The sequence below is a fragment of the Mugil cephalus genome, chromosome 2 (assembly GCF_022458985.1).
Source record: "Mugil cephalus isolate CIBA_MC_2020 chromosome 2, CIBA_Mcephalus_1.1, whole genome shotgun sequence".
NCBI classification, from domain to species: domain Eukaryota; kingdom Metazoa; phylum Chordata; class Actinopteri; order Mugiliformes; family Mugilidae; genus Mugil; species Mugil cephalus.
Window position 1 is genome coordinate 21,652,739 of NC_061771.1, and position 16,847 is coordinate 21,669,585.

At 42.3% G+C, this 16,847-nt stretch overlaps 2 protein-coding genes across 3 annotated transcripts in view; both read right to left on the minus strand.

Moving 5' to 3' along the window:
- Positions 1-10,873, minus strand: part of LOC125004669 (noelin-2-like) — a 37,569-nt gene extending 26,696 nt beyond the window's left edge. Inside the window, exons 1-2 of one of the 2 annotated variants that reach the window (XM_047579481.1) lie at positions 10,721-10,873; positions 457-606 (exon numbers count right to left, since the gene is read on the minus strand). In XM_047579481.1, coding sequence (XP_047435437.1) covers positions 457-606; positions 10,721-10,780 — 210 coding nt within the window. In that variant the 5' untranslated portion in view covers positions 10,781-10,873. Of the gene's footprint in view, positions 1-456; positions 607-7,552; positions 8,188-10,720 lie in introns of those variants that run through there. The other variant, XM_047579480.1, reaches the window with a different exon arrangement.
- Positions 10,874-14,498: 3,625 nt separating this feature from the next.
- Positions 14,499-16,847, minus strand: part of LOC125003451 (collagen alpha-1(XI) chain-like) — a 39,495-nt gene continuing 37,146 nt past the window's right edge. The window contains exons 59-60 of the mRNA XM_047577406.1: positions 15,467-15,700; positions 14,499-15,354 (exon numbers count right to left, since the gene is read on the minus strand). Coding sequence (XP_047433362.1) covers positions 15,208-15,354; positions 15,467-15,700 — 381 coding nt within the window. The 3' untranslated portion in view covers positions 14,499-15,207. The remainder of the gene's footprint in view (positions 15,355-15,466; positions 15,701-16,847) is intronic.

The window sequence follows — 16,847 nt, forward strand, 5'->3', positions numbered from 1 at the left end:
GACGGCGTTCAATTATTCATTAATTTCTGTCACAAATCACGTCTGCTCCTCTGTCAGGACGCACACGTGCAGCGCGTTGAGGAGAAAGTGCTTACGCGGTTGAATATATATCCTCACGCAGAAACGCATCTAACACGAAGGCAGGCATAAACAATGGTCAGTGAGCAGAGGCCTGCAATAAAAAGAGGACGGGGGCGGGGGGGGGCTTCTTTCCCACTCATCTCCTTTGAGTTTAAACTCTGCTGCCACGTTGAATGACTGGGAGCCTGCAGAGGATTCAGCCACTGATGCGTCTGTCAGAGAAACCTCAGTATATGCACGCGTTCATTTGTGTTCCTGCAAGTGTCAAAACAACCAGACGGTCCGGTGAATATTTCATCCCGGCGCCTCGTCCCCGCGCTGCATCGCAACAACAACAACGCCGAATCCGGAAGAAACGTGCCCGGCCAAACGCACCTGTTCGGTCAGCAGGCGTAGCTGTCGACTCCGGGGGTCCCGCTTGCAGAGGTTTCGCGCCGGGGCGACCACCGTGCACACGCACCGGCCGTCGGGGTCCGAGGCCGTGCTGTACACCTGCCAGCCTTCCTCCGAGCCCGGGTACAAGCCCTGCACACAAACAACATGTCAGCCGCACATTCGACGGAGGAGAGGGTTATCAGAGTACAGCACAAAATAAAACTGGCATTCTGTTTTGTATTTGTTTTTTTGTTCATGTTTAAAAATGTCTAAAAAAAATATTTTAAACCCAGGACTCTGCGTCTGACAGCAACTCTGCTGATAAGCTTCAACAATGTCGATTCGTTCATTAATAATCATTTCAAAACGAGAACATTTCAACATCATAATGCTGTGATGGATTTTAATGAGGTAATGTGTTTCTGATTAACCTAAAGCAAAGACACATGCAGCTACACTGAATACAAAATACATCTCTGGCTTTTTAAAGTTCACATTTCCTGCTTCTAAATTGTATCGGGAATGAATTGGAGCTACGAGGAGCCTATAGCATTTATAAAAACCTAGTTCCCTGCACAAATGGGGAGAAAAAAAAAAAAAAGCCCTCATATATCATACATTTATCATATGTGCTTCCATTATGCAAACTCCACAAGCTCCATGAACACTGGCAGGCAGGGTGCTATGAATTATTTTGCCCTGAATCGCTTCCTGCGAGAGCCGCCTCCCTGCAGGCTGCATACAAATCCCGCCTCTCGTTCACAGCGTGTGATAAAAGATAAGAGAATAACACACATATACCGGAGACACGTGCAGTATTCACTTTGAAAAGAGCTCTGACACAAAGACGGCAAAGGTAAAGCCTGCGGTGTTTTTTTTTTTTTTTTTGAAGAATAAAGTCACGCTAAAACTGGATTTCATGGACTCTGAAGTGTTTGCACGTCGTACTTCTTTTTCTTTTTCCAACAATACACCTTTTCTCCAGCCGTAGTCACTGTGTCCTTCTGAAGTGTCTATGTCTAATTCTACCCCGCAGGTGAATTCACTGGCACACATTGTGATTTAAGTGTCCGTTTATGTTTGTGGAAAGGAGAGTGCGAGCTTCATGCACTTTGTGGTCGACTGCGCCGGAGACATCCGCGGCCACGTTGGACATTTCTCATTTGCGGCTAAAATCAGCTGTGACATCTCCCTCATGTCTGGAGCCAGGAAAGCTAACAGCATAACTGGAGAATTTCCACCCTCTGCCTGCACAGACTCCACTGCTGTTCTCTCTGGCGAAAAAGAGCGCCAGACACCCGAGAGCTTCCACAAATCTGCACAAAATATGATTTCTACCGTGTCCACATTCGACACACGCGCAGCTAAGCTTCCACCCTTCCTGCCAGTATTTCACTAAAAATATTAACTCACATGTAATGGACACACGCTTTCGTGGACACCACCATATATTTTTTAAACCTTTTCAATCCATACTGGTTTTTAATGCAATATTTTATCATATATATTGTTGTGTTATTATTATTTAATGTCATTATTATTTGTTCTATTGTTGTATCTGAGACACTTTGAAAACTATCAGTGATTTATGTGGCCATGCCCTCTTTTGAATGTTCATTTTAAAAGGTGGGGGAAAAAAGTGACAAATATTTTTGAGACACGCGTATGTGAATCTGAATTTGTCAACAGACTGAGCATAAATCTGATAAATACCATCGCTGTGAGTGACAACCTCTTGGTGAGAGATGCTCCTCTCGCCGTCTTTCTGTCTTCGTTTTCAGTCTCAACTCTCTCTTGGTGCTGTTTTTGGTCACCAACTTGATTTTTTGGGTTAGGGGTTATACTGCTATGTACTAATGACATCGCCGTATTAGTTGCTGCCTTTAAACTGAGTTGAGCTGCATAAACAGCCCCCAGCCCCCTCTTGTGGTACTCACGATCTCATAACGGGAAATATTTGGGAAGGTCAGTTTTCAGGATTTTTTTTTTTTAGCAATTGCAGAAGTGAAGGTTAATATATTGCAATTTAGTCATACAAAGTTGCACCAATCAGGCAAAACATTAAAACCACTGTCAGGAAAACTAAACCATCTTGTGACAATGCAATGTTCTTTAGGATGTTTTTTTTTAGACCACACAAAAACAGTTTAGGAAAAACGAATCATGAAACTAAAAATCATGTAAAAAAAACAGAAGGTGTTGACCTGGTCTTCAAATGCACTAGATCCCAAACTGATCAAGTATGAGATGACCCACAGAGGCCCCTCCCCTCTTTAGGACCCAAATCCCCCCCAATAACAACATTGTGTTACCAGACACCACAGGACACCCTCAGAAGACCCACGTCCATTCACTGATGAGGCACAACTGTTTTGGAGGCACAAGGGAGACCTACACAATATTAAGTGGAGGTCGTAATGTTATGCCTGATCGGTGTATTTGCTGTTTTATAGTACGTGATTTATTCCCACTGACTTCCTTTATGCCGATCTTAACCTTTACCTCCGAGCGACCTAGTCGTAAGCGTGCTAACTGCTAGCCTCGGTGGCTTTTAGATGCCAATAATTTACTAGCTCCAGTCGTCTCACCGTTTCAATGATTTGTTTGCATGTCTGCCCGTGTTATCACGAGATCACAAGCGTTCCAGTTAAAGGCAGCAAGTGTCACGCACAAAGTTCCTGTTAAAATCTGAAATTCTGAAATGAAGAGGGGAAAAATGTACCTGCTTTACATTTTACGTCCCATGTACAAAATGAGCTCAGACCAAGACTGATGACTGCAAAAGCCACCGTTGACTTGCATTAAAAAAGAAATTCGTCATCTTTTTTTAATCATTTGCACCACGAAGAAAAGCACAAATATAACCTACATTTCCCTTGAGGTGATTTTTCAAAGCTGCAGCACAGAGTGAGAGGCTCGACAATTATTAATACTTCTAAAAAACCATCCATGCTGCTCTATAATAAGATCTGTTTTCTTTTCTTTTTTTTAATTTTTTGGGATCTCATTAGGTGGTGCTGAGTTGACAGCGACCGTTCCCTGGGCTATGAACGTTTGAACCCGTGTCTAAACACATCAAAGCAGAGATCACGTAAAACCACGAGCTCATCACGGTGAGTATGACCTACTTACTGTGTAGTTTTTTTTGTACAACGTAAAGAAGCAGCCTTGCTCGGTCCGACACACACGGTCCTGTCACAGTAAAACGGCTGAGAAGCTGCCCTACAAACCCTGAATAAGAATAATGACAGAGGAGGAAGCTGGGAGGACGGGGGGGGGGGCTGGAGGGAAACAGCTGATAAATCAATGCACCGCGTTTGGTCTGATAACCTTGAAGTCCAGTTTACAATGAAGGTGACAATAATGGGAGAGGCTTTAAAAGAAGGGAATGTGGATGGGATGAGGGTATAAGCGCTGGCTGGGGCTTGATGTAATTAAACAGAGGAGGACATATGGCACCTTAGGGCTCATTTCACACAAGGGAAAAGATGATGAAAAAAAATCTAAACAAGCAGCATAATTGATTGGGATCAGAGCAGATACACAGAGAGAACGGAGCTATAATGAAGCTACATTTCAACAGTTAACAAACTGATGGTAAAAATGTGACAGAACAGTTATTTTACACAAAAATGAACATGTGTGATGGGCGGTTTATGCTCCTGACGCAATCAGGGCAAATATCGATAGTATCGATACCAAGGCCAGTATCTGTATTGGATCGATACTGGCGTGATGAGATCGATACTTTTGTTACAGTTTTCTATACTCATCTTGCTCAACTGATGCTGACTTTATTTTCCATTGTTGTTGTGGTGTGTACTTTACATTTACGTATATTTTTGTTCCATTATCAGTTATATCGGTTATTATTATCGGTATCAGCGATACTAGCCCTGTATTTATTTGGTATCTGATAAATACCAAAAGTCGCAGTATCGCCCAGCCCTAGACGCCACAGCTACGACAGCACGGACCTTACGCGGACCTGACGCCGTAGCCTGACGTGCACTTCCCCATCCACGGCGATGCAAACCACAAGAGCTGTGACTGGTCCGCGTAGTAGCATGTTTCCACTTTAGTATCTATAGCTGCTTCTCCATCTCCGCAATTTTCAAATCGATTGTTTTGGCTCAATAAAGGTGGAAGACACTGAGGAAAGGTTAACTGAGGAGATTCAGAGATACAGACGTTTGTGTGACTCGTCTTAAGCGAAATCTGTGCCAATGTTGGAGGTGAACCAGGAAGTAGAAACAAAAAGGACTAGCAAAAAAAAAAAAAAAAAAAACACACAGGGTTGACTAGTGTTGGGTGGCATTGTTGCAGAGTGTTGCAAGTGTAAATGGCTCACACCAGCGTCAGCAACATGCACAACTTCTGACGTCTATGTCCTGCAGTACTATGAATGAGCCTTAATTGTTGTCATCCAGCTCAGTGACTCGCCAGGAGAGCATGTACCCGAGTGGGTCAGCAGATACCTGACAGTAGCCTGACTAATTACAAAAATAAAAAATAAATAAAGCCAGCTGGGAAAGGCTCCAGCAACCCTGCGACCCCATTAATCAGTACGGAAGATGAGATGAGAAATAAATAAAAACATAAGATTTGCAGATGTGTTGTGACAATTTATCAAAGCTAGTCTGCGACCGGGCAGAGAAGTTGTATCTGTAAGCGAAGACCGAGGAGGACGGCACCAGCGGAGCAGGTAAGGCTGAAAAATATCTTTCCAACGGAAAATGGGTCATTGAACAGACAGATCGTCCAATAACAGGCAGACATGTCCAACAGGGGACAGAGAAAATGTCAATTTCTGTCCAGCCCTTCCTGTTTTATTGTGTCTAACTCTCCTTTCATTTCAGATCACTTCCTGACAGGTTTCCCTCCTGTGTGATCACCTGCCCCGCCCCAACGCGTTGCACCTGTGTCTCATTGTCTTCCCGCTCCCAGCGTTTTGTCCGTGTGCTCCCTGCTCTCTGCGCTACTTTGTCTTTGTCAAGAGTTCCTGCATTCATATTCAGACCGTCTTCTAGTGGTTTTTAACTTTAGATTGTTGGATTTTGTCTCTGCTTTGCTCTTTTGCATTGGTCTGCCTTCTCCGAGTGACTCCTCTTTGCCGAACCTGTTTCCCAATTAAGTGTTGTTTTACAGTATTTAACAGTGTTTTTAAGTACAGTATTGTTTTGAGTGTGGGTCCATCCTAACCCTAAACCTAATCATTAAACATAAGAAGAAGACACATGGTAAAATGCTCAAACACCTGACACAATGCAGAAAGAAAGAAAGAAAGAGACAATGAAGGCAGTGAATACACCAATCAGCCACAACATCAAAAATCTCATTATAACATAATGTTCACCACCCAAACGCTGCGAATGATATGGAGCAAGGCCAGATCCACAGAGGGACCTTCCTTAACCCCCGAGGATCTAAAAGACACCACAAGACACCCTCAGTGTGCCAGTGTCCATTCCCAGATGAGGCCTACGCAAAATATATACAGGCGGTTTTAATGTAGTGGCTGATTGGTGCATATACACTAGTTAACGAGGCACAGGTGAAACAAATCAGGGGCCAGAGATCCCAAAGGAAGAGGGCGTCTGAAAATGGCAGGAGATGTAAGTGGAAGAATAAACAAAGATGTGACTAATAGTGCACAACAGAAACACGACCTAGATATCAGGGCCAGGTCTTACATAACCACTGATAACAGACAGAAAACAAACAGGTGAGGAGCAGCTGAATTGTTAAGATGAAACAAGTATTTAACCGTTTATATAATCAATCAATTTAAAATCCATTCAACTCACTGAACAGATATGAGGGGGCCGTGAGGACGCATCCGACACAAAAGGTTGGGAACAAGTGATCCGTCAAACTGTCGAACAGCTGAAGATTTCAGAAAAAATAAATAAATAAAAAAATGTCCACCATCTTTGTGAGTCCGGAACAGTGCCCCTCGTACGTCTCCATCTGGCCTCAGCCACTTCTTGTAGGTGTGTATTCGTGTGCGTGTGTGCGTCTATGTATATGTGAGCGTGCGTCTGTGCGTGGGCGTCTTCTTGCATGCGACTGCGTGGACTTTGCTGAACTTGCAAAGTACCACCACACAGCAGATGTGGCGGCGCCTCCGGAGCCAGAAAGCTAAATCATGCAAAGCCCAAGTGCACAAAATTATACAAACACACACACGGGGGGGTGTATAAAGGGATAAGGTGTATGTGTGTGTTTGTGTGTGTGTGTGTGTGTGCGTGCAGTGGTCCAGCATCTGCATGTCTAGGGTTGCCAGGGTGTTGCTAAGGCAACAAATCGCTGGCTGTCCCATGGGTGAGTCAGCCTTCCCCAGGAGAAATATCACCCCAGTAACTCTGAGACGGAGCAATCCTATTACCGGTGTGTGTGCGCGTGTTAGTGTGTGTGTGTGTGTGTAGCAGTGAGTGCATACTGTACATGTGTTCTTTATGACTCATATTAACAGAAGGGGGGTTTTATTTATATATTTATTTACTTATTTATTAGCACACATTCACAATCTGCTGCTCTTTTTTTTTTTTTTCTTTCTCCGAACCGTGTTCCAAATCTTTTCACTTTCTATTACAGCACCTTTTATTTCTCCCCTATTTTCCGCGTCACTGAACAGATCAGAAAACTGCCTGAAAGGCAGGCGAAATAACCCTAAATGTTTTGATCCCCAGGTTTGATTCACGCTGCCAGCAGCTGGAGATTTTTTTATTATTTTTTTTAGTGCGTTTGGATCAATTCACGGCGTCAGTTTATCTCATCTGACACAAAGCGTGTCCCACCAGGGGAGCCCCTGTAATTTCATGTTGATGTGACCGAAACAGCAGACTAGCAGGGACTGAAGTAGCGCACACACACACACACACACACACACACACACACGAGAGAAAAAAGAAAATCACCTGCGCTGTTTAACGAACTGACACAGGAAAATTTAGAAAATTTTTAAGATGAACTTCTGGAAGTAACGGTTTTGTAAAACACATTTTAGTTTTGGAAAATAGCTCCAGTGTGTGTGTGTGTGTGTGTGTGTGTGTGTGTGTGTGTGTGTTGTGATGCATATGCGCAGTATACATACACTGACAATCCGCTCATGAGTGCCCTCAGAGGAGATGATGGTTCCATTGAGTCCGACCAGAGACGGCAGAGTCTGGGACATCCAGTTAGTGACCATGGCCATGGTGCTGAGCACCGCACCAATCTTCAACATGGGAACGCTCATCCTGACACTCACACATTCACACACACCACACACACACACACACACACACACTCACAAACAAACAAACAAACAAACAGAAACTCTGCCTGGTATTCACACACAGTCCAAACTGTTGACAGCAGTCATTCTCTAAAAACAACAGGTGCACAGCGTGGTGCTACAGGTAAAAAAAAAAAGACGGGAACGCGCTCAGCAGGCTAAAAAAAAAAAAAAAAAAAGAAGCACAGCAGAGGTTGTGTTTTCTTTTTTTTTTTTTTGCCACAGCCGGAGTCTCCCCTCCAACGCTGCCACAGGTTAGAGAATAAATCCTGGCACGCGAGCCATTCCAGATGCCTCCATGTGAAGACGCGTTAGGTCCAAACATCCAACGCTCGGCTCAGGCTGCGGGAGATGCTCCTGGAAACAGCTGCTTTAGACTGAGAGTGCGTTTCCTGGACTCCCTCCTTCGTCTGGCAGCGCGGCGTTTGTGGCTGAGCCAGAGCTGCTCTCTCATTTATCCACTAACTCTCTGCCTCTCGCTCCCTCCCTCCCTCCCTCTCTCCCTCTCTTCATCCATCACCTATTCTCTCAACTTCTTCGCGAGAGCAGCACAGTTCGAGATTGAACAATATTTGACTGATAGAATAAATGCAAAATGCGAAAATCACATTTGCCGTCCTCCCTTTGTACTTTCCTGCCCCTGGTTTCTCATTAAAACTCGTTTTCTCCTCCTTTTCCCCGACCTTTACCTTTGGTCGTGATTGCAGTCAAGACGCCTTTTCCTTTCCTCTCTTCTTTGTCACCCTTTGCTCCTTTATATTGATTAAATGCACACGCCTACATGAATGCACAATGCTCTGGATTGACCCGTCCCTTATCTCTGTGTCCGTGCTTGTCTTCATTCATTTGTGGAATACTAATGTTGTAGGGACATTTTTCTTGTTAAGCCTTTGTTTTAACATAAATGCTGCAGTTGTTTTGCGTTCAGGATTGGGGCAAACAAATGCACAATGTGCATGAAGAGCCATTTGAAAGGCAGAATTTCTATGTGCATTGCAGACTGGTGCAACACTGCCCCCACTTGGCCAGTTCTACCTCAGTATGGAGCCTGCCTGTCATTAGATCTGATCAGAAGTTCAGGGGAAGTGTAAGGCGGTGAAGATGAAGCTTCATTAGTTTGATCTGGGTGGTGCAGTGTTGTTGTTATGGTAATCGTTGCTGTAGTTCGTAGTGTTTGTGTCCACCCGCTCAGAGGCTTTGGTAAATCAACTACACTGCACAAGCATCTCCCACCTTAACACAACAAATGAATCGTAAACAGGACGCCAATCGCCTCAGGACCGGTCTTAAAAATTCATCTGAAGCTCTGCCCTCATTCTCTCTTCTTCTTTGATTTTTTTTTTTTTACAGTAACACAAAGCTGTTCACCTCCAAAATGTGTCTTAATTATTAAGCAACTCTGAACGGCTCTTCCACTATTTGCTTTTATACCATTTCTGAATGATAAATTAACCAAACGACTGGTTTAATTTACAATGAAATAAAATGCTAAATAAATAAATAAACAGAACATTTTGATTTTACCTCTACATACACCGATCAGGCACAACATTATGAACCACCTTCCTAATGTTTTCAAGGAATGGACGTGGGTCCTCTGAGGGCGTCAGGATGTTGTTAGCGGGTTGAGGGAAGGGTTCCTCAGTGGATCATCCCACAGATACTTGATCAGTTTGGGATCTAGTGAATTTGGATGCCAGGTCAACACCTTGTTCTGGCTTCATGTTTTCTGAGACACTCCTTGATGTCTAAGAGTGTTAGTGGTCATAATGTTGTGGCTGATCAGTGAACACTCTTCGATTTAAACCTAATATGTAGACTAGTATTTAGGAGTTACCCCTCCATTTTCCACAAACTAATCTTGCACATCTTGCAATTAATGGAAGTGGGGACATATGGAAGTAAGAATACTACTACTAAACATGTTTTGTACGTTATATTGGCTAAAGTGCATAAACAAATACAGTTTCATTTCACCAAAATGCCACTGCCAGCCCAGGCAACCAGTACGTGTATTTCCTGAGCCAATCAAAACAGTGCCAACCATAACATCAGTGTAAAGGTAATATCTGTATGTAGTGATTCACTGTAACAAGATGAGCGTCATTGTTGTTTGGCGCCTGAAGCATTTATGCGTCGACTCTAACTGGCCAGCGCTAAATATTTCACCGCGCATTTGTTCTCATAAGCAGTGACATGCTCATCCTTTCTCGTCACGGTACACAGCCTGCAGGATGCCCATGGATTATACATAAAATACCTCATCAGCAAATACCATGAACTGACATGAATATTTCAATCGGCAGCACTTAGAGGGCAACGCAGTCACCGGGAGAAGGACGGGGGCCACAACAGAGCCAGGGCGACAACCGAGCGGCGTGAAGCACCTTCAGGCCGTTTACGGTCAGTGTCTCAGGCGCCTGCCTCTCCGCATTTTTATGGACAGATCACGTGGTTTTGATAGAGCGTAGAATAAAGGTGAAAACCCAAAATAATCAGCCTGGTCACTGAACCAAAATAGTGCACAATAATAATACAAGAGGGAGATGATAGTGATTCCCCGAGTGCAAACATCTGTAAGATTCCTCTATGATATTGCAATTCTGGGAGGAAACAAGTGAGATTCGGCTCTGACATCCTCTGGCTTTGCATTTGTCTGCTCAGTTTTATGCTGTGGCTTCGTGAAGCATTTAATTTCTTTGGACACGTTCTTGTAGAATGTGCATAAAGATCCTGGGATAAGATCCAATGAAATTCTTCTACACGTAATTTTCTTATACTGTGATGAAAAATGCAAACAAATACACCCTTCACTGTGGCTGCTGAAATTTATTTGCAGATGTGCATGTCATTAAGTTTCCTCTTTGTGTAATATGATATTTTATCAGTTTTCTGCCCCGGGTATCTGATGCAAAGTTGAGAGATAATTTTAGCTCCGTGCTGCAGCGGAGACAGAAAGTTTGAGTCGAGGAGGGTTTTTCTTACCTTACACGAGCTGACAGTAAACAGCAGCTGCAGCACCCACAGGGCTTCAGGTGGACCCATCACTGTCCTTTTCTCTCCTTCTGGTCCCCTTAGTTTTGACCCAGCTCTGACTCACAGCAGGTAGGAAAAAAAAAAACCCCAACACTTTGAGCAGTGGGGGGACATGTGACTGTACACAGCCCCAAAGTTATGAACTGCTGTGATGATTGGGCTGGAGTGACCGAATCCCTTCTGGTTGTGGACGAAGAACACGACCCCGGAGTTCCTCTTCTTCTCTTGCATGCTGGGGAGGACCACTCTGCAGCAACCGTCTTGAAGGAAATTAGAGAGGAGGCGTGGGGAAGGAGGAGTTGGGAGAAAAAGGAAGATTATTTGCTACGTCAACTCAGGCAGGGGATGTTGGTTAATTGGAGAGTGGGCGTACTGGGGAGGGACAGATTGCATTCGAGAAAGCGCTGTCGGTTTTGGCAACGTGCCGCAACCCTCTAGAGCTCGGCACATATGTAAGCGTTCTGGATATTATCAGTTTTAAGATTATTTTTAAAAGAAAAATTATGCCAAACTTTCCCAACATCTGCTTTTACAAATTGTCACACTTATATTCTGTGCAGGAAAAAATACTGCAAAAGTTGGGAGCTAGACTGATGCTGCTGGGAATTCAGTGTCACGCAGAGAGGAGAATCACAAGTCAATAAAAATGTAAAAATAAGAAGTATAGTGAGGTAGAAATGTATAAAACATATTCATGAAATATACAAGGATATATCTATATATGCAACACATGAGAATGCAAAGATATGTAAATACGGGGTAATATAAAATGTAAACACTGTATACGATATGTAAATAGAAAATGTAAGAGTACAACATGTGGAATAGACATGAGGTGTAATGTGTGTATATGTAGAAATACAAATATATAAAGAGGTAAGTAGGCTATGTGACAACACGGGTTAAGTCATAATACTAGAGCAGCCTTTGTTGTTTATTTAGCAAGACAAGTACAATCCTAGGTCTCCCAACAACGAGTCATAGCTCTCAATTGTCCATTGCCATCAGACTTTGTTACTTAATTTTCTACTCTGCCGATGATACATCTTATATCCACATGCCAGCCTACTTACCTGTGATATAAATTACTATAATTACCGTCAGGGTTGTTTCTCCTTCTGAGCTCTATTTTATCTTTGACAGCACAGCCTTAAGAGTGCACTGTATACCCACCAAGCTGCTCTATAATTAATACTTTGAATGCCGGCCCTGTTCATTTCATCCACAATGAATACTGCATGAACCATGTACCACTGTTATGTGTATTGTAATCATCTTTGTACCTCAAGTGGACGGGCCGCCCCTTAAGGGATGGGTTCTGCACAAGGTTTCTGCCTAAAAGGGAATGTTTTATTTTCCACAGAGCACATTCTCTTGGGACGACTTTCATGGTTTCTGGAAACACACAGTGCACTGTATAAACACAAACTGGAATTGGACTGAATCCTTCGTTATTTGGACTCCTGTTTTCTGACAAGTCAAACTATTGTTTGGTGGGTTTAAAAATGAGGAAGTGATTCTAACAATTAGTGGAGGCCTTAATACAAGAACAAATTTTCCAGCCTGAACATAATAAATAAACGAATAAATAAATAATATAACTATTTACTATTTGTTGCTGGTTGACAACTAGTTAATATTTACTTAGCTATTCACTGTTGAATCATATTGAAAAAGTAATCCTCGTCCAAAATTTACGACAGAACGTTACGAGGGATTTCATCAAACCAAACTCAACTTTAATTTCTCACATTTGAAGTACACCTGAAATTAAGCACGACAACACATTGTTCACTATGTCATGACGCTTTGTTACCTATTGTTGCCTCCATGATGAGACTTGTGACCTTTTTCGTTACGACGGTCATCGTTAGGATGCGGCGTGTACACAAAATGCTTTACGTTCATGTCGAAAATTCAGCCGTGAGAACAGCGGTTGCTAGGCAACAACTGACCAACTAAAAGCCACAGAGGCTAACAGTTTAGCAAGCTAACGAGTAGGAAAGTAGGAAATGCAAAGACGTAATGAAAAGATGAGTCAGTTCCAACATTTCCCATAGGCATATTATAAAATTACAAAGAAAACAAAGATTAATTGACTGTACATTAAGTTATCGTCCTCTATTTCTAAAAATACACCCTTTGTATTAGGCTAATCTATATCATCTAGCTAGAGATTAGCAAAGATGTTACCTGTAGTAGTCCCTTGTCTTCAGATGATTATATTTGCACTACATTCCCACTTTCAATGGAGATTCATTTCACCAGATTTAAGATCTACACAGCCTACACTATCAGCATCTCAAGTTTTTTTAAACGAATGAATCAAATTACATTTTCCTTCGCTTTCACATTTTCCCTTTGTACATTGACATCTGTCTTCAGCACACAGTAAAGCGAAAAGCAATAAAATATTAAGCTGTGCCAGATATTTTCCTGATGAAAGGTTGAGGTGAAGCTCAAAGAGTGAAGATCTTCTTCCACTCCAGGTTTAGTCAAACACAGCGTGAATAACTTTCATGTTGCGCCATTCATATTTTATGGCCAACAATTAGCGGTTATACGGCCTTGGTTGAGCTAGCTGACTTTGTGCCTTGTCTCATTAAAGTTTCAGCCTCGGTGGAAATGTTAGGTAGAATTCACATGTCAGGATAGACAGAAGACAGACGAGCAAGAAGAGAGATCACAGGAGTGTCTCTAACAGAGTATTAAACTTCAGCCAACACTGAAAACAAATACTCCACTCACATAACGCACTTCATGTCAACCAAAGGTCAGGTCATTGTTGACCCAAACATTATAAATTTAAAGAGTATTATTTACCCCTGGTTTGAAATGTTTTCAGAATCAAATCAAGTTATGCATGCCGCTGACTGAAAGTTTCATGATTATTTTTTTCGACCCAGCCCTGCACTTAAATGCACGTTGGTTATGGTTCAGCAGAGTTTGGATTACATAAGATTTTATCTTGCCTCCAATGGCTTACAGTCACATTAAGAAACCAATTTAAGGTATCACTGATCAGTTGCAAGGCATTAATGGACTTGTATCACTCTTCTTTTTGATGTGCAAGTGTGTTAAAATGTCACAAGTCAGACATGCTAATGGATAATGTGTGTTTATGTGCTGGTAATGCTTTAAGCTACATGCTAACATGACCTCAGTGACCCTGTTAACTACAGGTGTTAAGTAAGTGTGTTTATTGTGTCAATTACTGAGCGTGTTAGCATAGGCTACTAACATTTCTACTTAACATTGGCCAAATCTAAAGGTTTGAAAGAATGTATTCAACTTACAATGTCATGAAAAGGTAAATAATCCATTGACCTAAACTAACTGGTGATGCTAGAGATAAAAAGTTTAGGTCATCACAAACAGATTATGTATCATTTGAGACCCATGAATGTCTATGTATGAATGTGTGTCATATTACAGAGGTATCACCAGTCGTCAATATTCACAATAATAAAGAAAAATGTCATTTTTAAAACCAGACAAATCTGTAATATTATATGTTCTGACAATTTGTCCAATATATGTTGAAGTGAATGCGATGAACCCACTATCATTGCCATCCATAAAAATAATATTAAATCAACAAGCTTTATGAAAGTGCAGGCATAAACGGGGTGTACCTAAAAGGGTATTTTTAATTGGAAAGCAGAGCGTCCATCTGACCCTCCAGTTGGCTTCAGTTAGCAATTCAATAAAACTACATGTCATCATATTAACTTAAATGTACATTATGTACGTTTATTAAAATAGGTTAATCAGTCACTTCCCCACAGAAATATGCATAGAAAGACCTTGAGGCAATCACGTACCACAGTTTGGTTTGTTATGTTTAAAAAATATAAAACCTGGCTTCACAATATATAAAAAAAAAAATGCACTGCCCCAGTTCCCTTTTACAAAGAAATGTACTCCGCAAGGAGCGACATAATAGCACCGTGATGAATTACACTCCAATATACATCACATAACGGATAATTAGAACTAAATTACAACAACAAACAAAAAAAATACAATTAAAATAACAACACAAATTGAGGTTTGATGACAATACAGAACTACATGGTGGACAAACATTGCTAAAAAGTGGTTTTAGTGTTTTCAAAATTCACTGGTCATAATCTGTCAGTGTGAGGATAGTTGGGAACAGAGGAAGTGTGCGTCATCCAGAGAGGATAGAAAAAAAAGTGTGCCACAGTCGATACATGTATGCACTTCTGCATGTGTCCACTGTGAGAACGGCTGCAAGAATGAATAAGTATTTTTATGGATGATGTGATGTTTAGATGAAGGAACACTGTTGTAGGTATACTGACTTATAAATATGTGGAACTGAATGTAGTGTTCTCCCTGCATGTAAAAAGAGTCCATGGCTTTTTTTTTCCTGTTAAATTACTCCCGGCATTAGCTCCCGTTTGACTCGGCTAACCGTCGTAGCAGACCGGGCCGACTTGGAAGCCAAACTTCTGGTTCCCTTTTCCGAAATCGGACACGGCCACGTCGATGATTGGGAGCGTGGTGGAGAGCGGAGAGTCAAACTCCAACACCGTCCTCTCCTGCCCTGAGCGCGTCTGCAGCAGACGAGAAGAATCAAATGAGACAACTGACAGAACGACAACAAATAAAAAATAAAAACACGTTTAAGGGCGTGTGTGTATACTAATGTACATCTGCGTGGCTTACCTGACAACCGTCGTACAGTGCACTGATGTAATGCGCGTTCTCGTGCGTCAGCTCCTCCCCGGTGCTGCCTCTGAAGCGCAGTGCGTGTTCGTGTTTGTAGGTGGCGGTGTGTAGCCAGGCAGCGGAGTTGAGGCAGTGGTAGGTGAAGGTCTGCTTCGCCGTGGCACTGAGCAGCTTCAGGAAGGTCAGCTGGACGATGTGCACCGGAACCCCGTCCGACCCCGAGTAGGAAAACTGGACGCAACACAGTTAAACATCACCATGATACAAGTAGCAACCTCCAGGCTGGACAAGAAAGGCAACACTCCAGTTCACACACACACACACCAAAAGTTTGTCAATCACCACAGATCTTATTTCCCCCATTCTTAACAGCAGTGGTAGTGAAGTAGTGGTGAATTTTGTCATCCTGGAAGCTGACCTGAAACTTCTCTGGCCACAAAACCTTACTGAGGAACTTGTGTGGAGTCGCTCCACTCAGTACGCAGTATGAAAACTTCTACCCAACCAAATTATTTGGGCAGATGATGGACAGAAGAGTAAGCAACATATTCGGTCATCTGTGTGTTGTGAAATAAAAGAAATAAAATCGCTCTGTTTGTTTGTAGGACTAAACAACTGTATTTCTATCTATATTAAATACAGTGTTTTCCATTTAATTTTATTTTCTATATAGCATCAAATCACTACAGATGTCATTAAGGTTGCCTTTTGTATAGAACTGGTGTATAACTTGCTCTTTCATGAAATTGTTAAACACTGAAATACAGCACATCCTGAAATCATCATGGACTCATATAGAACTCATAAGAGCCGGCTACGTCTGGCGAGAATTTCTTTCATAACACTCATCCATTTGCATCATATCTAATCCTAAAGGTATGTATGATTAAGAGCGCAGCAGTGTGGTGGCTAGTGCTGACGCCTCACAGCACGGATGTTTCTGCTTCTTTTCAGTTTCAAATCTGCCAGCCCTGACATAAAGTCATCCCTAAGACTTTTATATCTCAGAGTGCCCAGCGTGGACCAGCACCTGTTTCCCTCCGAGCAACAGCACTCGCATTTCTAAAGCAATACAGCTTCTCTTTTCACCTGGATCCGTCCTCACATAAAGCTGCTGGCAAACACTATTTTGGTAGCAGCGGTATAAGCCTCTGGAACAGAACAGTTCTCCAGTCTTCACACGTAGACTTTTCATAGTCTCTCTCCTTTCTTCGTGAATAACCTTGTTTTGTACTGGTGGAAACTGCCAGTGTGTTGTTTCCATTGATGCTGCTAATTTAATGAGTAATATAAAGCTATTTCCAAACCAGTAATCAGATTAAAGTTACTTGTCGTGTTACTATTTTTCCCATTTTCCTGAATAAAAAGATATATTTTT